This window comes from Podarcis cretensis (assembly GCF_951804945.1).
Source record: "Podarcis cretensis genome assembly, chromosome: 16".
In the NCBI taxonomy this organism is placed as follows: domain Eukaryota; kingdom Metazoa; phylum Chordata; class Lepidosauria; order Squamata; family Lacertidae; genus Podarcis; species Podarcis cretensis.
Window position 1 is genome coordinate 8,627,624 of NC_137186.1, and position 23,965 is coordinate 8,651,588.

At 48.9% G+C, this 23,965-nt stretch overlaps 1 protein-coding gene across 1 annotated transcript in view; it reads right to left on the minus strand.

Annotated features, from left to right (window-relative positions):
• LOC307205538 (immunoglobulin superfamily DCC subclass member 3-like) overlaps window positions 1–23,965 on the minus strand; it is a 34,876-nt gene that overhangs the window by 8,725 nt on the left and 2,186 nt on the right. The window contains exons 2-9 of the mRNA XM_079958024.1: window positions 16,880–17,212; window positions 14,596–14,740; window positions 13,171–13,301; window positions 10,035–10,172; window positions 9,710–9,868; window positions 2,311–2,476; window positions 974–1,224; window positions 336–500 (exon numbers count right to left, since the gene is read on the minus strand). Of these exons, the coding sequence (XP_079814150.1) occupies window positions 336–500; window positions 974–1,224; window positions 2,311–2,476; window positions 9,710–9,868; window positions 10,035–10,172; window positions 13,171–13,301; window positions 14,596–14,740; window positions 16,880–17,212 (1,488 nt within the window). The remainder of the gene's footprint in view (window positions 1–335; window positions 501–973; window positions 1,225–2,310; window positions 2,477–9,709; window positions 9,869–10,034; window positions 10,173–13,170; window positions 13,302–14,595; window positions 14,741–16,879; window positions 17,213–23,965) is intronic.

Consider the following 23,965-nt stretch of genomic DNA (forward strand, 5'->3'; position numbering starts at 1 on the left):
CGCTCCACCAGATCGGGGCCACAGCCGAAAAAGCCCTGGCTCTGGTCGAGGCCAGCTTAACCTCCCTGTGGCCTGGGATCTCCAAGATGTTTTTATCTGAAGACCGTAAGGTCCTCCATGGGACATACCAGGAGAGGCGGTCCCATAGGTACGAGGGTCCTAGGCGGTATAGGGCTTTAAAGGATGGGGAGGAAGTGGAGGTACCAAGGGCAGGTACAGCCGGAGCCAACGACAGGCACGGCCAACAAATGCTGGTCTCACCCCCATTTTCCTCATCTACAAGGAATGGCACTGAGATGGAGGAGGAGGACGACTGCTCCAACGGGTCTACTCACTGCTGCCCAGAGTGGTGGCCAGGATGGGCTGGGAATCCTGGCTGGCGCCCAGGGGTGAGTAAGCCTTCAGGTAGATAGAGTACGTTGTCGAGGGCTCCAGGTTTGTGAAGACGTGCTGGAAGGTGGTCTTGCTGACGGCCTCCTGGAGCTCCCGGCTGTCGGACTCTGCAGGAGGTGCGAGGAGGAAGAGAGGTCAATCGGTGATGCTCCGTTTTTCAGATGGGATCAGGATGGAACCTCCCGGCTCAGACCAAAGGCCCACCTCGCCCAGCATCCTGTTCTCCCAAAGCGTCCAATCAGGTGCCTTCAGGAAGCCCACAGGAAGGGCGCAACATCAACAACCTTCCCCTTATCCCCAGCAACGGAGGTTCCGTTCTTAACCATTGGGGCTATTCGCGTAAGAGCATTCCTACTGGATCAGAGCAAAGACCCCCCTCACACAACTTACTTGTGGGATCACCTGACACCATAGCTACCCAACCACCTGCTCTGATCTGGCACCGTTACAATATGCCTTCCACATTTGGAAGAAAACAAAATATTTTACTGTAGCACCATCCCTGGTGTACGTAGTCTACCAAACCTGCACCAGGAAAGTGAACCTTGGGTGGGAATTTAGGGTGAGGCTCACCACTCACCTCCCGCCTTGCGAATGTGCAGCACATAACCGATTATGGCCTCTGTCACTTCCATGGGGGGCTCCAGCCAAGACACCTGGATGGAGGTGGTGGAGAGGGCAGTGGCCTGGACCCCTTCTGGGGAGCTGGGGAGCTCCTTGGACAGGGCCACAGCTAGCCGGGCGCTGGCCTGGTTGGTCCCTGCGCTGTTTTCTGCAATGCACTGGTAGATGGCTTCGTCCGCTGAGGTAATCCGCTGGATCATCAAGGTGCTATGGAAAGGTTTTTTTGAGGGGAAAGAGGCATTAGCAAGACAAAGACAGAAGCTGCTGTGGCAGAAGAGGTGGAAAGTCTTCTCTTTTGTTTAGAAAAAGGCACAACTCTGCTGGTTTTCATTTTGAAAACACCTGGTTCGGCAGGTGCAGGCTTTAACCACTGTTAAGGAACTCATCTGCCTTGACTGTTGTGAACATGGCACAGAATTTTGAATTATTAGTTTTTGTAGCCTGACAGTCAGTGACAGAGGAAAGGGAGGTAAATGTCCCTAAATGAATAAATGAGTAATTTGAATATGCAGAAAATATAAAAAAAAATAAATTTAAGGAACCACAGAAAGAGGGGGGAAGGAAGTCAGGTTTCAAAATGTTAAAATGATTATAAAATTATTGAAATGGATAAAATTGAAAATTGATAATAATAATGGCATGCTGCGACCGTCCTATGCTTCCAGGATTTTTTTTAAAAAATGTTTTATTGTTTTACTAAGTATACAACATGACTAACAGAGTATTCCTACAATTCAACAGGGGGGAAAGTAGAGCATGGTCAGGTATAAGGTAAGGAGATGAAAGACAGAAAGAAAAAATATTAAAAGAAGCCTGTACAACAGAGGCAACATGGCAGTATTCCAAGATAAGACACACGGAGTGGATCAGAAACTCATATAATCAAAAACAGCAGCAGATGAAATCATATTTGGATGAAATTTGCCATCTGCGTTGTTTAACAAACTGATGGAGAAAAGGGAGATAAAGAGTTCTTAATGGCTGAGAAATGTTCTCTGTCTGTCTGTCTCTCTCTCCCTCCAGCCTTTGGAAAGTTACACTCTTCCTGTGTTTCCTGAATACACACAGACACAGACACACATCCCTCTCTCTACATAGGGCTCCTTCAACAGGAAGTAGGATGGGGATAAAACTAGAATTAGTTGACTCTCCTCTGGTTGGCTCTGGCGCCCCCTACTGCTGGGCTCCCTGCCTTCCATCCCACCAGACCCCAAAGGGCACCAGCTGCCACCACTACCCAGCCCTGGCTTAATCCTTTCTAAGTGTGTTCCCTGAGGACGTTCCCGGTCTCACCTGTTGTTGTGCGTCAGCTTGATGTTCTCGCCGGGCGCCAGGACCTTGCCATTCTTCAGCCAGATCAGGTGGGGTTCCGGCACGCCTTGGGCCACGCAGGTGAAAATAGCGCTGCTGCCGGGGGGCTTGGAGACAGATTGGGGCCATTGCACAAACTCCGGCGGGGCTGAGGGGGAGAGGAGAGGAGGAAGGGAAGTTTAGTCATGGTACCAAGCCAACATCTTAGGGTCGTGAACATTACTGGCAATGGCTGGTTTGAAAAAAGCAAACCTAAGGGCATAAGAACATGAGAAGAGTATCATCCTTCTCTAAACTAAATGAACACTTCAGCAAGACCTCTCTGCCCTGCTTGATCTGCCTTATCTAATTTACTGGATCTGTCTATCCACCCATAAATGTTCAGAGGAGGGTGGCCAGGGTCGAAGCGCCCAAGCTCAGAGATTTTGCTTTGTGTGCAGAAGGGTCCTTGACAGGGCTAGATTTAAGTCTAATGAGGCCCTAAGCTACTGAAGGTAATGGGGCCCTTTATATGTCCAGCTGTCCTTCGTCAACAACAAATTGTCGCTGTTTTTTGTGCTGAATATATGTTATATGGTAATTTATGGACCTAATAGGTATCTTAAGCCGTTTGTGCATGTTCCCATGCAACCAGTCCATGCAGAATGTAGGCACCCTATATATATAAAAATGAGCAAACCAGTGATATTTTAGGGAGCAGGCTAGCAGGCGAGACCCATGACTTACATCAGGGGTCAGCAAACTTTTTCAGCAGGGGGCCAGTCCACTGTCACTCAGTGCTTGTGGGGGGCCGCACTATATTTTTTTGGGGGGGGGGATGAACAAATTCCTATGCCCCACAAATAACCCGGAGATGCATTTTAAATAAAAGAACACATTCTACTCATGTAAAAACACGCTGATTCCTGGACCATCTGCGGGCCGGATTGAGAAGGCGATTGGGCCGGGTCCAGCCCCTGGGCCTTAGTTTGCCTACCCATGACTTACATCATGGGTGCCTACACATCACAAATCACTGCTGCTGTATGTAGGTTTTATTTTATTTGTTTTTTATCTTATATTTTGGAAATGTACATCCAGGTGTGTTTTTTCCTTTAATTTTTTTTGGGGGGCCCCCAAAAGAGTGGGGCCCTGAGCTAGTTGTGACTTGGTATAAGCTCCTATTCTGAAGGGGGCTATAGCTCAGCAGATCAAACATCTGCTTTGCATGAGCTCCTTAGAGAAAAATGTGTGGGACATAAATGCAAAAAAAATAGAAGGGGGGGTTGGAGTCATGTGCTTGCATAAACACGCATGGAATTGCGTGTGCGCACCCCATGTCTCTCCCCTCAGTGCATCCACACTCGCATGGCGCTCTGTGGACCAACGCCACAGTTTCTCGTGACCCTTTCCGAATCTGCCCTTGCCCTGCTCCCTTCTCTTCCGGCTCCGAGGACTCAGATGTGCCAAAAATAATGTCCATTGCCCATTTCGCAGCCTCTCTCTCCCTCAGGATCTGGTTGCCGGGGTCACCTCCCTCCCCCCCCCCCGCCCCAGGGGGTGGGGGGTGGGGTGGGGCAGAGTTACCGCTAGACACAATTACAAATCCACTCAACCCTGTCAGACGCACGAACTCTCCCTCTCCCTCTCTTTGCAAATCCTGCATTATGCAGAATGCACACAAACTGCACAGAGATGAGGCCCTGGAAATTTTGTACTGTTCACTTAAAAAAAAAAAAAAAAGTTTTCAAAGAAGAGGGAGTTACACACACACACACACACACACACACACGAGCAAAACAGCTCTCTGCAATGGGCAGAAAATAAAATAAAATAACCCCCTCACTTATTAGATTTCCCACATCGTTCTTAGTTTCTGACCCTCCTCCCCCCTTCTCTGGATCCACCAAAATGCTTTCCTGGTTCTCCTTCACTAAGAAACTAAAAAAAATCATTGTGTTAAGCGAATGCAACTCGTCCTAAATCATCTCTCCCCCCTCCCCCCCCCGTCCTGAATTGGTGCTTCCGTTTGCTCCGAAAGCAGCCAATTTCTCTCTCTGGGCTCATCCACACAGTCGTTTAATGTGGGCGGTAATCTTCCGGAACCTCCTTTTATTCTCTGTTGTCCTTATGACACTCTAACCACTACGCTACATTTAGTTGGCTACGACCCACATTCAAAGCATTGTTATACCACTTCAAACAGTCACGGCTTCCCCCAAAGAAACCTGGGAACTGTAGTTGGTTAGGGATGATGAGAGTAGTTAGGAAGTCCCACTCGCAGAGGTCCAGTTCCCAGAATTCCCTTGGAAAAGGGATTGACCGTTTGACCACTCCAGGAATTGTAGCTCTGTGAGGCAAACAGGGGTGTCCCCACAACTCTCAGCACCCTTAACAAACTACTGTTCCCAGGATGCTTTGGGAGAAGCCAAGACTGCTTGAAGGTGTATGCATATCCTTCAACCTTTCTCCGATGAAAATAGGGGCGTCCCCTTCCATAATGATAATTTTACAATATACCCCACACATCTTACTGGGTTGCCCCAGCCACTCTGGGTGGCTTCCAACACATATAAAAACATAATAAAACATTAAACATTTTTAAAGCTTCCCTATACAGCACATCAAAGTGCAAGTAGATAAATAGGTACCACTCCGGCAGGAAGGTAAACGGCGTTTCCGTACGCTGCTCTGGTTTCACCAGAAGTGGCTTAGTCATGCTGACCACATGACCCAGAAAAACTGTCTGCGGACAAACGTCGGCTCCCTCGGCCAGTAAAGCGAGATGAGCACCGCAATCCCAGAGTCGTTCGCGACTGGACATAACTGTCAGGGATCCTTTACCTTTACAGTGGTACCTCAGGTTACAGATGCTTCAGGTTACAGACGCTTCAGGTTACAGACTCCGCTAACCCAGAAATAGTACCTCAGGTTAAGAACTTTGCTTCAGCATGAGAACAGAAATCGTGGGCTGGCGGCGCAGCGGCAGCAGAAAGCCCCATTAGCTAAAGTGGTACCTCAGGTTAAGAACAGTTTTAGATTAAGAACGGACCTCCAGAATGAATTAAGTACTTAACCCGAGGTAACACTGTATACAGGATTGTCTTCAGATGGTTCGAGGGGTCTGATAACTCCATACCCTCCATCATTTTAGGACATTCCAGGATCAAATCAGAAACTGGGACGGCTTCTCTAAATCAGGGATGTCACTGGAAAATAGGGACACTGGGAGGCTCTGTGTATGTTGATGTTTTAAGTGCAGTTTGCTAAGGGTGATGAGTGTTGTTAAGAGACCCCCTCTTCCCCTCCAATACCCAGAGTTCCCTGGGGTGCTAAACCACACTGGGAATTGTAGCTCAGTAGCAAACTCCAGTTCCCATTATTCTCAGAGGGAAAGCCAAAAATTTTAAGGCAATATGATACGGCTCAAAGGCATGTGGCCTCCTTTAAGTTTTGAACTGGACTTTTTGGAGCCATTTTCGAAAGACATCTAAATCCCTCTTTGCGGTGCAGGCTGGCTGCAGAATGAATCAGGCTCAGGCGCCACAGCCCCATGGATCGGTCCTGGTCCCCCAGCTGCGCCACAGCCGAGAGGAGCCCCTCTCAACATCCCCCCACCCCTGGCCACAGCGTGGGAGCGGCCTCGGAGGCAGATGTCACATTGAAAGGCCTGACACCCTCCAGAAAAGAAGCTTTAAGCTTGCGAGACGGGCCGCATCTCATTAGCTCGCCAAAGGGCTGGGAAGTGAACAGCGGCCCCCTCCCCGCCTCGCCCCCCAAACAAAGGAGAGGAGAGACGGCCCCTCACTGGAAAATGGCTTTGTCGTCCAGACGGGGCCGGCATGGCAATGGAGGGGGGCAGGAGAGCGAACTCTGCCCTTTCCCTGAGCCCCATAGAACGCGCCAGAGGAATCTGCGCACCCTCTCACACGCCCAGCAACCACCCTGAAACATATGCTCGCTCGGACCCTTGCTCTTGGCGGAGCTGGGAGATAACTGGAGGTCAGGAAGCAGGGAGTTTAAAAGAATCTGAAGGGACATAGAGATACCCCCCGGCCTTCTGGATAGCCCCCTAGCCATTGCTCAGGAATACAGCACCTGCCTTGCAGACAGAAGGTCCCAGGGTCTCCAAGTAAGGCTAGGAGTTGTCCCACACCTGAAAACCTGGAGAGCCACTGGCCTTTGTTCAAAAGTTTGAGGACTAGAACCTTGCATTCTTTTTAAGGGAAGAGTTGCAGCTGGGTGGGAGAGAATCTGCTTTGCCTGCAGAAGGTTCAGTCCCCCAGCCTCTCCAGGAAGGCTTGAGAGCCGTCCCTTCCCTGAAACCTTGGGCTGCCGGTCAGTGAGGACAATGGTAAGCTAGCTGGGTCAAGAGCCTGACTGGCTTTCTCTGCTCCGAATGCCACAGAACACCTGCTATGAATGCAGAAGATTCAATCTCTGGCATCCGTGGTTAGAAGCAGGCAGGCAATGGGGAAGAACCTTTATAACCTGAGCGCCTAGATGGATGCTGCCAGCCAGAGTAAGCTATACTTGCCTAGGTGAATAAATAGATCAACCCCACAATCACCTCATTACATAAATCATGTTCAGAATACCACAACACACACTTAACTGGCTGTAAAGTAACATAACATTATATACAATAAAACTGTAACTGTCATATCAAAAAATTGCAAAGCACAGTTCCTGGTGGCAATAACATATCATATCACTATTATTATGTTTTGTGGTATTCTGAACATGATTTACGTAATGAGGCGATTGTGGTGTGTGTTGACCTAGTCATTTGCCATGGCTGTTTCTATTGCTATAATTTAGGTAATTAATGATGTTACATGTTAATAGTTTGATTATTACAATATAAAAAGTGGAAGCAGCAATGACTATGTGTTGTGGTATTCTGGAGGTGAAGAAATAGCCTGACATACTCTAAGTCACCTTCCCAATGTTCCTTTCATCTCCGCAGTATATCGGTTTTAATGCCACCTTTTCCTTCAGAGAGCTCAAGGGCAGCTGCATGGCATAGGGGGGATTCGAACCCTGATCTCGCCCAGGTCCTAAGCTGATGCTCTAACCACTGCGCCACACTGGGAGAGGGACCCACTGTCCCAACAGCCTAACACTCTCCACCTCCTTTTTAATCTAAGCAGCGGACCTCTAAGCCAGCCCATTCTGCACCTGAACACTTCTGTTCGCTTAGGGGGCTGACCCCCACGCTAAACACCTCTTTGCCTCTTAACAATGGACTGATCCTCCTATTTTTCCATTTTCGCCTCCAAGTCCATATTCATGTGTCATCCTAGAGAGAAGAAATCGAAGGGGATCTGGCAGCAGTGTGTGTGTGTGTGTGTGTGTGTGTGTGTGTGGACGAGGGGGGTCATGACCTCTGCCCTTTCACCCCGCAAAGTCAAGTGTGCCATTCCCAGCTGGGACGTGCTGGCCAGACCTCGGAGACTCCATCTTCACCCACCTTCTCGTCACACCCTTGACCTCTCCTGCGGACCCTCGAATAGCCATAGCTCATGTGCTGGAGGGGGTAGAGGAAGGCTTGACGCCTGTACCCCTTGACTCCCCAACACAGACCGCTGCTTTCTTCACACACACACACACACACACACACACACACACATACACACACACACCTTTGTATGAAAACGGAGCCCTGCCAATTCTGAATTCACCGCCACCGCAAGGGGTCCATTTGGCCGACGCTGTTCTCCTGACAGGGTTGTGGGGTGGCTGTTTTGGGTTTTTTTGCTCCCATCAATCACCCCCAGGCCCTTTTGTCCTCAGCGCATGGGTCATGGAATCGACCCCACATCTCTTTATCTGAGCCACGGCCCAGAATCGATGGCCGCTCTGGGGGCTGGTTCGATCCTGCCTCTCATCAACCCTTGAGATGAGAAAGCGGCGGGGCGAGGGAGAGAGGCAAGGAGAGGGGGCAGCGAGATGTTCTGAAATGAAACTGATATCGGGGACAAAACACCTTGAAGAGAGAGAGAGAGCCAAGACAAGGGGACATTGCAATTTCTGTCGAGCAGAAAATTGAGGAGAAGAGCCGTTCATGGTGAGGCGTCCAGGACTTTGTGTCCGGGAGGCAAAGGTCACTGGGGTTTGTAGCCAGACTTAGGAGGCCTTACGGACTCAGAGATGTTTTTACCAGCGTAATCAGGGATTTTTCATAGGCAAAAACATGGTGGCGGGTCAGGTCACCGGCCGACAGATTCAGAACCCCAGTAAAACATTTATGAGGCTCCAACGAAACTGCTTCACCCCTCTTGATGGCTTGTGTTGACATTGATGGTGGTGATTACTGGGGGGAAGATTAATCAGTGTTAGGGTGGGGGGGTGAAGGCTTGTCTGTTGCAAAATCCCAAGGGGAGGGGGAAACCTCTTGCCCCGACGCTCACATAGGCGAAGAGCCTTGAGGGGTTAAACTGAAACAATCCCGCTATCCCCAGTATCCTGATTCCGTCAGCGTCCAGCCCGATAGTCCACAAGCACAATGGTAACAGCTCTCCCCATGATCTGGCGTTCAGAGGCAGGCTATACCTGAACATGGAAGTTCTGTTTCCCACCTACGTCGGCTATTAAAATAAGCATGATAAGGAAGGTTTGGATCCTGCATAGCCATTCTAGTCCACTTAGTGTCTAATCAGATGTCTGCTGGTTTTCTGGATTCCTCCACCAGGCATAACCCACATGCTTTCAATTCTACCATAGGGACTAGAAACCTGGGGATTTTTTATATAAAAAAAGCTGCCAATTTCACTTTATCTCATTTTATCATTTTTTCCCAAACAGTTGCAATATCTCCATATCTCCACATCACTTTGAGGTGGGCGTGTTACTGGTTTTTTAATAATAATAATAATAATAATAATAATAATAATAATACAGTGGTACCTCGGGTTACATACGCTTCAGGTTACAGACGCTTCAGGTTACAGACTCCACTAACCCATAAATATTACCTCGGGTTAAGAACTTTGCTTCAGGATGAGAACAGAAATCATGTGGCAACAGTGTGAGGCCCCATTAGCTAAAGTGGTACCTCAGGTTAAGAACAGTTTCAGGTTAAGAATGGACCTCCAGAACGAATTAAGTTCTTAACCTGAGGTATCACTATAATCCTCAATGGGGATTTTAACCTAGGTTCTAGCCTGGCACTTTAATCAGTACACTGCACTGGTTCTGGACAAACTAGGTGTGCTGAGAAAAGGGCATACGCTTTGCACATGCTCAGAATCGCATGCTTCCCTTTAATTTCTGCTCCATGCAGAACGCCGCACACCGCCCGACACTCTCCCCACCGATGGCAGAAAGGACAAGGAATGCAACGCAGGCCAAGTACTCTAGCCAGACACCGCCACCCTGGTCCGCTGAGGCCCACACTCACCTTGAACCATGAGGATGCCCTGTGCCGTACGGCGAACCCTGGTGCCAGGCCGGTTGGCGGCGCAGACGTAAACTCCAGCGTGCTTCACGGACACGTCTGAGATCATGAGGTTCCCAGTTCCCAGGACCTGGATCCCTTCGACGCCGATGGAACGTCCGTCTGTGAGGAGAGAGAGAGAAGGCGAGACATTAAGATTTATAGGGACGGCGAGTGTGCCAGTGTCACGCAAACACGGACCTCCACAGAAAAGCTTCTCTCTCCCTCCATAATGGCATGAGGTCTGGTTACACAAATATGATTACTCTCTCTCAATTTCCCCACTCACCCAAGCGACTCCAAGACACGATCGGCCGAGGGTTGCCAGTAGCGATGCATTCCAAGATGGCCGTCTGGTGCACCGTGATGGTCAGGTTCTGCGGACCGGAGAGGATGACCGGCTCCTTGTAGAGCTTGGCCACTGAGACTGGTGAGAGAGAATGGAGGGAAAATGAGGTGGGTGCCTCGTCCCCCTGAACTTCTGAGCCCATCATTTCCAGAGGCACAGAAAGCAATCCGAGCTTAGCATCCGAAAGAGGCAGCTCTTACTAATCTGCCAGTTATGGTTTCCCTCGGTTCCTCGTTTTTCCTTGATTCACCCATTAGACTGGCAACTTGGACCTTTATTTAATTAATGCTGTTTGTTCATTTTGGCTTCTTGTTTCCCCAGAGTTCAGTCCAGTTCTCCACATTTCCACATCAGCTTGCAAACTTCTTTTCTAATCCCTCACACAAAAAAATTCTCAGTATTTTAGCGTGCGTTTCTCCTGATGGACACACATATTTTTTCTTTGCCGTTCTTCCTAATGCAAGGCATCTTTCTGTGTTATTTGTATCCATTCTTAGCCCTGCTCAGAGTAGGCCCACCCAAGTTAACACACATGCATCTCTTCCACATATAATGTTCAACTGTCCCTTACATAGCATAAAGGTAAAGGTAAAGGTACCCCTGCCCGTACGGGCCAGTCTTGACAGACTCTGGGGTTGTGCGCCCATCTCACTCAAGAGGCCAGGGGCCAGCGCTGTCCGCAGACACTTCCGGGTCACGTGGCCAGCGTGACATCGCTGCTCTGGCCAGAGCCAGAGCCAGAGCCGCACACGGAAATGCCGTTTACCTTCCCGCTAGTAAGCGGTCCCTATTTATCTACTTGCACCCGGAGGTGCTTTCAAACTGCTAGGTTGGCAGGCGCTGGGACCGAGCAGCGGGAGCGCACCCCGCCGCAGGGATTCGAACCGCCAACCTTTCGATCGGCAAGCCCTAGGCGCTGAGGCTTTAACCCACAGCGCCACCTGCGTCCGTTACATAGCATAGCTAGGACTAAATTCCTGGGTCCTGCTTTACTGCACTTGGTTGGCAGGCCTGTTGAGTCACATGCCGCACTGCTTTTGCAGGATACAGATCCTTCTGTAACTCTGCAGGTGGCGAGATTCCTGAATGCGGTTATCTCACACACAAAAACCACCAAAAAACAACAACAACAACAAAAACTAATCGGACAGTTATAATAATAATAATAATAATAATAATTTATTATTTATACCCCGCCCATCTGGCTGGGCCTCCCCAGCCACTCTGGGCGGCTTCCATAGAAAGCAAAAACACAATAAAATATCACACGCTAAAAACTTCCCTGAACAGGGCTGCCTTCAGATGTCTTTTAAAGATAGGATAGCTGCTTATTTCCTTCACATCTGAAGGGAGTGTGTTCCACACGGTGGGCACCACTACCGAGAAGGCCCTCTGCCTGGTTCCCTGTAGCTTTACTTCTCGCAATGAGGGAACTGCCAGAAGGCCCTCGGCGCTAGACCTCAGTGTCCGGGCAGAATGATGGGGGTGGAGACGCTCCTTCAGGTATACTGGACCGAGGCCGTTTAGGGCTTTAAAGGTCAGCACAAACACTTTGAATTGTGCTCGGAAACGTACTGGGAGCCAATGTAGGTCTTTCAAGACCGGTGTTATATGGTCTCGGCGGCCGCCCCCAGTCACCAGTCTAGCTGCCGCATTCTGGATTAGTTGTAGTTTCCGAGTCACCTTCAAAGGTAGCCCCACGTAGAGTGCATTGCAGTAGTCCAATCGGGAGATAACCAGAGCATGCACCACTCTGGCGAGACAGTCCACAGGCAGATAGGGTCTCAGCCTACGTACCAGATGGAGCTGGTAAACAGCTGCCCTGGACACAGATTTGATCTGTGCCTCCATGGACAGCTGTGAGTCCAAAATGACTCCCAGGCTGCGCACCTGGTCCTTCAGGGGCACAGTTACCCCATTCAGAACCAGGGAATTCTCCACACCTGCCCGCCTCCTGTCCCCCAAAAACAGCACTTCTGTCTTGTCAGGATTCAACCTCAATCTGTTAGCCGCCATCCATCCTCCAACCGCCTCCAGACACTCACACAGGACCTCCACCGCCTTCACTGGTTCTGATTTAAAAGAGAGGTAGAGCTGGGTATCATCCGCATACTGATGAACACCCAGCCCAAACCTCCTGATGATCTCTCCCAGCGGCTGCATGTAAATGTTGAAAAGCATGGGGGAGAGGACAGAACCCTGAGGCACCCCACAGGTGAGAGCCCAGGGGTCTGAACACTCATCCCCCACCACCACTTTCTGAACACGGCCCAGGAGGAAGGAGCGGAACCACTGTATGACAGTGCCCCTAGCTCCCAGCCCCTCAAGACGGTCCAGAAGGATGTTATGGTCGATGGTATCAAACGCCGCTGAGAGATCCAGCAGAACTAGGAAACAGCTCTCACCTTTGTCCCTAGCCCGCCGAAGATCATCAACCAGTGCGACCAAGGCAGTTTCAGTCCCATGATGAGGCCTGAATCCCGACTGGAAGGGATGATGAGAGTGCATGATGGATCTCGTCTCCAGTTCTCCTTTTTCTGTGAACCGTCCCTTGGATCTTTCCGGGCCCCAAGCTGTTATTTGTCACTGCTCAATGACCCACCCTTGCATCGTGGTGTTCCCCTTCTGTTGTTAGATGTATTGGTTTTTTATGCTTCTGTGCTTTTATGTTTGTACATATTTTATGGGCTAATAGCCGTAAATAAATTTGAATTTGAATAACACACATGCCCGATATAGGGTTCTACATAGCAGTTCTATGTAGAACGTCATAGAATCATATCATTTTAGAGTTCAAAGGGACCCCTATGGTCATCTAGTCCTGCAATGCAAAGGAATCTCAGCTATCGGAATCTCAGCTTCGTCAGATACAACCTTTACTTTCAAAAGCACCTCAGAGAAACCCCTGCCCCACCTTGCCAACTCCATGCCCTCCCTCTCTAGCTCACTAGACCAGCGGCCAATTTTCCAAATACCCCCCAAGGAAAATCAGCTGGCTTTCCTGCCTCATCCCAGATGTGATTCAGCTGTGGGTCCTGTATTGCAGAGAGCTGTATGGCCCTCGGCTGATTCTCACCGCTAATGCTCAGCATGGCTTCCTGGCTGTAACGGGTGTTGGCGATGTTGCTGGCCACACAGCGGTAGGTGCCCACGTCGGAACGCCGCACGCCCGTGATCTGAAGGATCCCAGTGGGGAGCAGAGTGTACCTGGCAGAATTAGGAAGAGAGAGAATGAAACAGAGAAGAGGTTGGAAGTGGGTCTCCCGCCTCCCCTGGGCCAGCGGGGGAGTGGATCCCCTTTGAAGGAAGGCTGCAGCCTTTGGGACTTGGAGATGGCTTATGATGCCCAGTGAAATGGATAACATGGATAGGGGGGAAATGGAAGGGAAGAAGGGAAGCAGGACAAATCCACCAACTCTGCTAAGTGACCGGCAGCTGAGTGAGGGCCAGGTAAAGGTAAAGGTAAAGGGACCCTGATCATTAGGTCCAGTCGTGGCCAACTCTGGGGTTGCAGTGCTCATCTCGCTTTATTGGCCAAGGGAGCCGGCGTACAGCTTCCGGGTCATGTGGCCAGCATCACTAAGCCACTTCTGGAGAACCAGAGCAGCGCACGGAAACGTCATTTACCTTCCCGCCAGAGTGGTACCTATTTACCTACTTGCACTTTGACATGTTTTCGAACTGCTAGGTTGGCAGGAGGTGAAGTTAAAGGACTTTGCCCCCAAGTCCTGCCTTGGTTTTATATATATATATATATATATATATATATATATATATATATACACACACACACACACACACACACACACACACACACACTTTCATTAAATTTTCTGTTTTACAATTTCAAACCAACATTTTACAAACTTTAAACTATACAACAACTTCCCTTCTTCTCTTTCCATTTTACATATCTTACATCCATCTGCATATTTTGTTATAACCATTCAAATCAATTTTCCACCCTTACACCCATCAAGAATTATTTACTCTGTTGAATTTATCTTAACGCTGTCAGTGTTTTCAGCTGTATGCAGCTATTTCCCATGTACTCAATAAACGTTTTCTAATCTGTTTTAAACTGTATTTTTCCATCTATAAGACGCCCCCATATATAAGATGCGCCCTATTTTGGGGGACTCAGATTTAAGAAAATGAGGGGAGATGTATCCGTGTATAAGACACCCTCTAATTTTTGACTTTATTTTTAAGGAGAAAAACCTAGTCTTATACACGGAAAAATACAGTATGTTCTTCTTCCTCTCTTATGCTGTATGTTAAACCTGCAAGTTGTGCATATTCTATCAACTTGAGTTGCCCGTCCTCTTTAGCTGGGATGTTGCTCCCTTCCAAAGTCCTGCCTTGTTGGTTATTGCTGATTCCGGGGATGCTTCCTTCCCTCACCTTACACTCACTCACCACAAACCAAATCCGTAACACACAAGCGCACCAGTCCCCTCCAACCGTACCACCAGCACCCCAGGCCCTTTCAAGAGCTCACCGGTAGTCATCCGTCAGCAGGGCTGTGCGGTTGCGCTCCCAGGTTATTGTGGCTTCGGGGACGCCCTGGATGAAGCACTGGAACCGGGCGACGCCTCCCTCTTCTACGGCCATGGATTCCGGGTGCATGTGGAATTTGGACAGAGCTGCGGGGAGAAACAGGGCGCAATCACCACCGCCACCCCCAAGACGCATGCGGAGCTCCCCCCAGCAATGTTGTTGGCATCATCTACAGTCGTACCTTGGGACTTGTATGTTTTGGCTCCCAAACGCGGCAAACCCAGACGTGAGTGTTCTGGTCTGCGAACGTTTTTCGGAAGCCAAACAAACTACACAGCTTCCCACGGCTTCCGACTGAGCGCAGGAAGCTCCCACAACCAATCGGAAACCAGGCCTTGGCTATTGAACGTTTTCAGAAGTCAAATGTGTGGGGATGATTAGGGAGGCAGGAGAGGATATATTATTGAATGATATCCTTCCTAACTTGCGCTAGCAAGTTCCGTATTCCAGCAGAGTTCCAAACATCCCACTTTTTAAATTATGCAGCAATCAGCTTGTTCCTGACTCATCTGAGTCTTGCTATTAAAGATCCCTTCATGGTAAAATCCCTTCTAATCCCTCTTAAAAAGAATAAACACAAGAATCTGATTAATGTTAATATAAAAGTAGTTTACTCACAGATTCATTCAGGTTCACAAACATATCCCTGAAGGCAGGCTTAGGTTACGTAACAACTAGAACTATTCCATAAAGGAGTTGGTCCCAACAAGTGACTGCGACTAAGCAGTCACTTCTCCAAACACACAGCGACATACAAAATGGAGAGCACACACCGATCAGAACATGGAGGCCATGTGCTCCTCCATGCTAGTGCAACACAGCACACCCTCTTCAAGTCACATGCAGTGGAAGTCTGTTCCAACTCAGTCAGAATAGGAAGTCTTCTCCTGAGTGGTACAAAACATCTCCTAACATGTCCACTGTAGGATTGTTGTACTTGACTGCTATAAGTTTTGCATCCTACAGAATGGACTTCCGGAACGGATTATGTTTGAGAACCAAGGTACAGCTGTACGTAGAACTGTCAGCATGCATGGCACTTTTGGGAGCAGAAGCCCCTGCCCCAAGGACATTACAGTTCGTGTGGTGTAAGAGATGGAGGAAGAGATCCCAGACCCAAGGACGTTACAATCCAAACTTGGATTGGTGGGAGAAGAGTAATCATGGTCAGCAAGACATTGCTGAAATAGATAATAGACCTAGAATACAAAAAAGGGAGGTGTGAGGAGGTCAAGGAAATAAGCTAATGAAAGAATGGTAATGAGGAAATCTGATGCATTTTCTTTTTTGCGTTTTTGTTTTTGTTTAATGGGCTTTATTTCTCTGGTGTTTTTTTTTGTTTCCCCCCCCCCCTCTTTTTTATATTGTGGTGTGTTGTTTTGTTTTTGTTTAATGTGGTATGTTTATTTTTTCTTTCTGTAATTGTTGAAACTTTAATAAATATTATTTAAAAATAATAATAATAATGGTCAGCAAGACAGTTGGAACAGAGGGAGCTGCCTCATATGGAGTCAGGCCATTGGTCCATCTAGTTCAGTATTACCTACACCAGGCTTCCTCAGCCTCGGCCCTCCAGATGTTTTTGGCCTACAACTCCCATGATCCCTAGCTAGCAGGACCAGTGGTCAGGGATGATGGGAATTGTAGTCTCAAAACATCTGGAGGGCCGAGGTTGAGGAAGCCTGGCCTACACTGATTGGCAGTGACTCTCCAGGAGGCCTCTCCCAGCCTTGCCTGGAGATGCTGAACATTGAACCCAGGTTCTTCTGCCTGAGGAGATTTCTGAGGGCCAGACAGAAAGGTCTGGAGAGCTCCCTCAGGCCTGAGCACCTCCACCCTGATGTATAAATTACAGAGTTAATAAAAAACATGGAAACAAAACAAGAAAACACTCCCACCAGGGTGGACTTGGTTAATTTTTTCGTAATATGGTACCCTGCGCAAGGCCAAAATTTGGCACCTTCCCGTTTTGGAACGGATCTTCCCAATTTTGGAACTTCTCCATTTTGGACCCTCTGGGCTTGGCACAAATTTGGCACCCCCAAATGGATCTTCTCCATGATGGATCTTCTCAGTTTGGAGCCCTCTTGGCTTCCTTTCCCGTTGCTGGATAACTTCCCGCACCACCCTAAATCCAGCGCTGCTCCCAGCCCACCCGCTGCACCCTTTTTGAACCCACAGAAGATAGCGCCAAACGGCGGCCATCTTGGCCAGCCCAAACTCACTCGCAATTTGCACTCGGGCCTTGCGGCTGACCAGCAAGCCGTAGCGGTTCTGGGCAGTGCAGCTGTAATCTCCGGCGCTGGAGTCATTCGTGACGTTGGCGTCCGCCACTCCGCCTCCCCGGGGCCGCCGGTGCACGCTTTCCAGCCGCAGGGAGCCGTTGGACAAGATGGCGGCATGGCTGTCGTTGGAGAGGGCCGCCCCATTCCGGTACCAGGTGATGGCGATGGGCGCCTCACCTTCCACTTGGCAGTGCAAGAGGAGCGGGCGCTCTCGGATGGCGATCACGTCGCTGGGCTCCAAGAGGAACGCCAGCTCTGAAGGGTAGGCCAGGCCTGTGAGAAAGAATGAGATTTACAGGCCTGGTAAGCCAACCTCCACCATCCATGGTGGTTGTCTGTCTGTTGGTTTTTGCTTTAAAAGCAGCATGGTATTTTACTTATTTATTTATTTCATAAAATTTGCTTTGAGGGTTGTTGGGTTTCGTTTTGCTTCGTTTAAAACCAGGCGGCGTACACGTTTTATGAAATAAATAAAACTTGTATACCGTTTGATCGGAAAGCAGAAAACCCTAAGCAAAATCTGAAAGAAATTTACAAAAAAAGAGAAGAAAACAAATACAAGTATTATTTATTCGTTTGCCAAAGCCATTACCGACAACAAAATACATTGCACGGATAAGACAATTGTCGAAACCAGGCATTCCGTCAGAAAAGAGTTGCTCCCCAGAAGAATTTAACTGGTCGTCTCCACAAAATTTATATACTACCGTACTTGATTGTATAAAAACAACAACCCAAAGAAACCTCAAAGTGCTTTGCAAAATGAAGAATAAAATTATCAGTAAAAACAGCTATTTGAAACATTTTGAAAAATAATTAAAATCAATGATAAGCTTTTTTTTTTTTTAAAGGCACTCTGCCTCTGAGTTACAGCTCTTGCCCTTGAGAGAAAAACAGAACTTCTCTGTACTCAAGCAAGAACAAAAACACCTCTTATTTTCAGACTCTTGGGTGTATCTAGCTCAATATTGTCTACACTGACTGACAGCAGCTCTCCATGTTTTCAGGAGAGGGGACAATTCCCAGCCCTACTTAGAGATGGCAGGGATACAACCTGGGACCTTTTGCACGCAAAACAGATGCTCTACCCCTTCCCTTAAATAAAATAGTAAGATTCCAGTCCTCATTGTTCTGAACTAAGAGATGATTTTTAAAAAGAGCAGAGGAAGCTGGAGGGAGGAAAAAGTGAGATATAAATGCAGTAAAATAAATAGCAAAAATGTTTATTAATAACCAACAATGATTATTATTATTTAATAATAATAATAATAACAATCCAGAGTCAATGCAAGGATGCAACAACAACAAGCAAAGAGGTGACATTGCTCCTTCTCATCCTGCAGTTCTCGTGCCAAGACCCCGTCTTCACTGCTCTCCCTCCCCACACACAAAAAACCCTCATCCCCCTCCCCTTATGTCCCCAAATTGCCTCTGACTGCCAAAGAGCCTTGAACGGGAGTCTAAAATTAGCTGGGGGGACTTGGGGAAGAACAAGGGCAATTAAGAGCCTCTTGGCTTCCGAGTGGGGCGATTTCTATAGCTTCAAAGGGGCTAATCTCGCTTCCTTTCACCCTCACTTCCTGGCCCATACCACACCCCATTGGGGGTCGTCGCCCCCCTCTTCTCTCCCCCCCCCACCCGCCAAACACATCCGAAAGGCATTTCATTCACAAGCCGTGTTTTTTGGCCGCAGACCAAAGAGGGCCAACTCTGTCTCTGGCCACACCCTCCGGCAGTCGGGGTGTCTGTCAAAAAAAGGGACAAAAAAGGAGGAAGGAAGTTGGATTTGGGGTGAGGGGTGGGTTGGCACCACGCCGAAATGATGCGTTCCCAGCACGCTCTGCCACACGTCGGCTTGCGTCGCGGACTTGGAGGGGTTGAGGGCATGTGGGCAAGGGCTCCAAGTCATGCACAGCTGGGGCCAGTGTGGTGCTTGTAAGGCAATAATAATAATAATAATTTATTCTTTATACCCCACCCATCTAGCTTCCCCAGCCACTCTGGGCAGCTTCCAATCAAGTGTTAAAAACAATACAGCATTAAATATTAAAAACTTCCCTAAACAGGGCTGCCTTCAGATGTCTTTTAAAGAGAGGATAGCTGCTTATTTCCTTCACATCTGAAGGGAGGGTGCCACTACTGAGAAGGCCCTCTGCCTGGCTCCCTGTAACCTCACTTCTCACAATGAGGGAACCGCCAGAAGGCCCTCAGAGCTGGACCTCAGTGTCCGGGGAGAACGATGGAGGTGGAGACGCAATGGGTTTTAGGGCAGAGTTTTGGGGGGCCCCACTCAGCCAAAGGGGACACAGGTGGCGCTGTGGGTTAAAGCCTCAGCGCCTAGGTCGGCAGTTCGAATCCCTGCGGCGGGGTGCGCTCCCGCTGCTCGGTCCCAGCGCCTGCCAACCTAGCAGTTCGAAAGCACCTCCAGGTGCAAGTAGATAAATAGGGACCGCTTACCAGCGGGAAGGTAAACGGCGTTTCCGTGTGCGGCTCTGGCTCACCAGAGCAGCGATGTCACGCTGGCCACGTGACCCGGAAGTGTCTCCGGACAGCGCTGGCCCCTGGCCTCTTAAGTGAGATGGGCGCACAACCCCAGAGTCTGTCAAGACTGGCCCGTACGGGCAGGGTACCTTTACCTTTACTTTTACTCAGCCAAAGAGCAGGAGGGTCCTCAGACACAGTGGGACGGGCTGGCAGTAGGCGTTGCGCCCTCTAAACATGTGTGAGTTGGCGATGGGGGCGCCATCATACCTGGAGCATAACAAAGCTGACTTATAGGTGTCACACACACCCTGGGTCTGCCTAGGCCCGTTCTAACTCACCTGCCTAGCCATGACTCTCCCAGGGTCCCAGGCACGGAAAGATCGTTCCAAAACCCCCAGCTCAAAATCCTTTTCTAACTAGAGAGGTCCAGGATTGAACCCAGGAGCTTCAAATCTTGTGCTCTACCACTAAGGAACACTGGTATTGGTTTTCTACAAGTGCATTGGCCTCCTGAGCCCAGTGTTGCCTACACGGACTGGCAGAGGCTTTCCAGTCTTTCTCCAGCCCTAGCTGGAGATGCCTGGGGTTTTCTACATGGAAAGCGTGTGGGTTAGCCCTGAGCTATGATCCTTTCCCTCACTAGGTAGAGTGTGAGACTCTTAATCGCAGGGTTGTGGGTTTGAGCCCCATGTTGGGCAAGGGGTTGCTGCATCCGCGATTCTATAAAATACATTCAGATCATGGTCCTCACGTTTGTAAAGAAAGGGATGGTTTGACCAGAACAAAAGGAAGCTACTTCATCACAAAGTTAGCCCATTGGCCCAGCTAGCTCAGTGCACTGACTGGCAGCTGCTCTCCAGGTTTTCAAGCAGGGTTGCTACCTGGAGATGCCAGGATTTGAACCCGGGACCATCTGCATGCTCTGCCTACCTGCGACAAAATAAATAAATAAAGTCAGATTCTACTTCTGAGGGGAGTTCCTGGTTCACTCCTTGGCCTCTCTTGCCTGAAACCCAGGACAGCTGCTGCCAGTCAGTGTAGACTGACTGTAGACTGTAGACTGACATTGTAGACAATGTTGAGCAAGATGGGCTAAAGCTTTGACTCAGAATAAGGCAGCTTCCAATTTAAGCCAGCCGTTTATCCATGAGGACCAGAATTTCATTTTAATTTATTGAATTTCTATGCCACCCTTCCTCATCATAAGATCTCAGAGCGGCTCATAGCATTTCACTTCACTTCTGGGGCCTGAGCTCAGCAGCGGTGCCTAAAATTCCTGAAAAGCAAAGTCAAGTCGCCGAACTTTCTCCTCAGGTTCCCTCCTCAGGCTCAGCCCAGGGGAGAGGACCTTCTTCTCCGCAGGATCCCTGGGGAGTCCACACACGGGTGCTGCCCACGTGGCCGCCCCAGACAACCTCCCTCTCTCCCCCCCCAAACCCCATAAGCTCCCAAACCAAACAGATGGAAACTGCTGTGCGAAGTGGGGGGAAATAAATAAAGAGACTTTAATCCCCTCAGAGAGAGGGCCGCTTGCTCAGCCGGCTGGCCAGCACAAAGTTAAACTCCGGGCGATGACAATGGGCTCTGTGGAGAAAAGGGGGGCGAGGGAGGTGGGGAGACGGGATTGTCCCCCCCCCCTTGACATCTTGATGGATGCCACCATTCAAGGCCGCCTTAGCAACTGCATGGCTGACTGGGGAGGCCCCATAGCCTGGCTGTTGAGAGACGCTTTGCGGGGGGCCCGGCATGGCGGACAATGGGCTGGGTCAGAAGGGGCCGAGGCAGGCCCTATTGTCCCGTCCCCTGCTCGGCAGCCCCCCGCCTTCCTCGCGCCCCATCTGCCGGCCCACGTGATGGGCTCGGGGTGAGGTTCCCATGACTTGCCCCATCACTCATGGACGTGGGTCTCCATGTCGGACCCTCGCCTCCGCCCCGCCATCGGTCACGGGCCTAGGGCCGGCCACCCCCCACCCACTGTTCCTCAGGCTGGGCCATAGAAGGGGGTTACGACCCCCAGGTTTCATCTCCTTTCTAAGTCCCCTCAGGCAAATTGCCTTTGGACTTGACATCGGGGCGCAACCGTTCGTGAAATGGAGTCGACGGGCCTGTGACGAGGAGAGGGTGCGAGGCTTGGCGTGAGCTGGCCATAGTTGGGGGGCTGCGTACACACACACACACACACACACACACCCGCATTCAAAGCACATTTGAAGTGCAGGCAGATGCCCTAAGGATCCTGGGAATTGTAGCGTGCCCAGTTCACAGCGCCCTGACCCAAGTAAATATGGTAGGCTGTTGCACTCAATTCTGCACGTCCCACTAGTTCCCTGGGAAGCCTAAGGTTTCCTTGGGCAGCCTACACACTGTTTATTTCAAGCACAATATTTCCTCCAACTGTAGCTTGCCCCTCAAAGAGCTACAGTTCCCAGCACCCTCAGCAAACTAGAGTTTGCGGGATTCCCCAGTTCTGCTTGGAAGAAAGGGGGTTCCCTTAGAATAAGGGTCAGGCTGGGAAACACAGTTTTGTACTAGGAGCTCATGAAAGAAGAGTCCAGGAGTCAATGTTCTTCTGCCCCTGCTATTAATTCCCCATAATACTGTACAGTGGTACCTCGGGTTACATACGCTTCAGGTTACAGACTCCACTAACACAGAAATAGTGCTTCAGGTTAAGAAGTTTGCTTCAGGATGAGAACAGAAATCGTGCTCCGGCGGCGCGGCAGCAGCAGGAGGCCCCATTAGCTAAAGTAGTGCTTCACGTTAAGAACAGTTTCAGGTTAAGTACGGACCTCCAGAAGGAATTAAGTACTTAACCTGTGGTACCACTGTATATCCAAACAGCTGAGGAAATTCTCTCTCTCTCTCTCTCTCTCTCTCTCTCTCTCTCTCTCTCTCTGTTTCTCTCTTTCCAGGGAAGTTTGGCAACTTAAATACGAGTTTGCCTTGTTCTATCTCTCTCTCTCTCTCTCTCTCTAGCCCAGAGGCTTCTGCCATAAGATATTGGCAATTGTGGGATGGGCTGGTGGGGAGCAATTTGCCATGTCTCTTAGGGGCCCCTATGTATCCTGTGAGGGCCCCACACAACCCACAACAAACAGGGGTTGGAAAATATGGCTTGAACCGGAGCTGAATTTCTCATCACCACTATACTACCGTGCTATACATGATTATCTCTCCACTATCACCTTTATTCTAAATCATGCTTTAACTTCATCTGCCAAAATACAGGGGGCTGTTTCAAAGGCCAACCCATCCCTGTTTTTGTGTTGTGGCTTTTTTAAGGGTGCAAATTGAAGTGGAAGCAATGTTTTTGTGTGTGTCTAATTCTGGTGCAATCAACATTAACAATAATAAATATATATTGGGCAACACCCCTGGGGGAGTAGGAATTTGCTCCCCGATCCCTGCTCCCATTTGAGTTTGGTTGTCTCTGATGGAGCATCTCAGGGTCCTGAAATCAACTGATTTAGTGATAGGGCATTCCCCCCTTTCACCACAACTGATGCCATGAAAATGCACCAGTCCCAAATGTTGCCTCTTCCACCATCTGTCTTAGCTATAAACCATTGCAGATTATTATTATTATTATTATTATTATTATTATTATTATTATTATTACCAGCTAATAAAACACGTCATGTGTAAGATCACTGAACTCTAGTTTTATTGAGATCATATCCAAGCTACAATGACTTTGGAAAAACTTTGCTCTAAGAGCGAATGCCTTATATACTGAGTTACATCGCTGGTCCATCTAGCTCAGTAGTTATCCACCTTGCTTAGCAGCACCTCTCTCCCGACGCTACCAGGAGATGCTCACTGATTGAAATTGAAACCTTTTGCATGCAAAGCAGATGCTCTCTCACAAGGCTACAACCTTCCCAAATGGTGTGCAGAAACTTCTAACAAGAGAAATCTGTTTTGTAGATTCTGCAAGGCTGCTTGTTTTCCCCCTGTTGGGCTCGTGAGGGGCAACCCTTTTGGAATTTGCGAACTTCCACGATGGCCTCTTTCAAGCATCATGCTGCCCAGCCAAACAGATCACTTGCTTAAAGTGGGTTAGTTTTAAGAGTTAGGTGGGTGGTGGAAGTACAGTAGCTGACTCCAAATATGTGTCAAATTAAAAGTTTAGCAGTGCAGCATTTCAGATAAGTGCCTTATTTCAGCTGCAAATAAAGCTCAGTTTCGGGGGTTTGATGAGCACTAAGGAACTTTGGATAAAAGAAGAAAAAAGGGAGCAGGTTTTGGCACATATATACATGAGACAAGATGGGTTGGTAACAAATATTCATTAATATCTTTTTAAGGACCAGTAACAAACTGCATTAACTTACGAATTTTATTATTTGTGATAGACCAGTTCCAGCCCACATACAATATCAAGGAAGTCATAAAACACGATAGGGATACATTTGAATTTGCAATTAACTTATTTGCATTTCAAAATCCCAAAACTGACATCTATTTTTAAGGCCTTTGAAAGTACTTAAAAACAAAGCAAAACTACACCCACTTCTGACCAGAAATATAATTTTCTTCTTC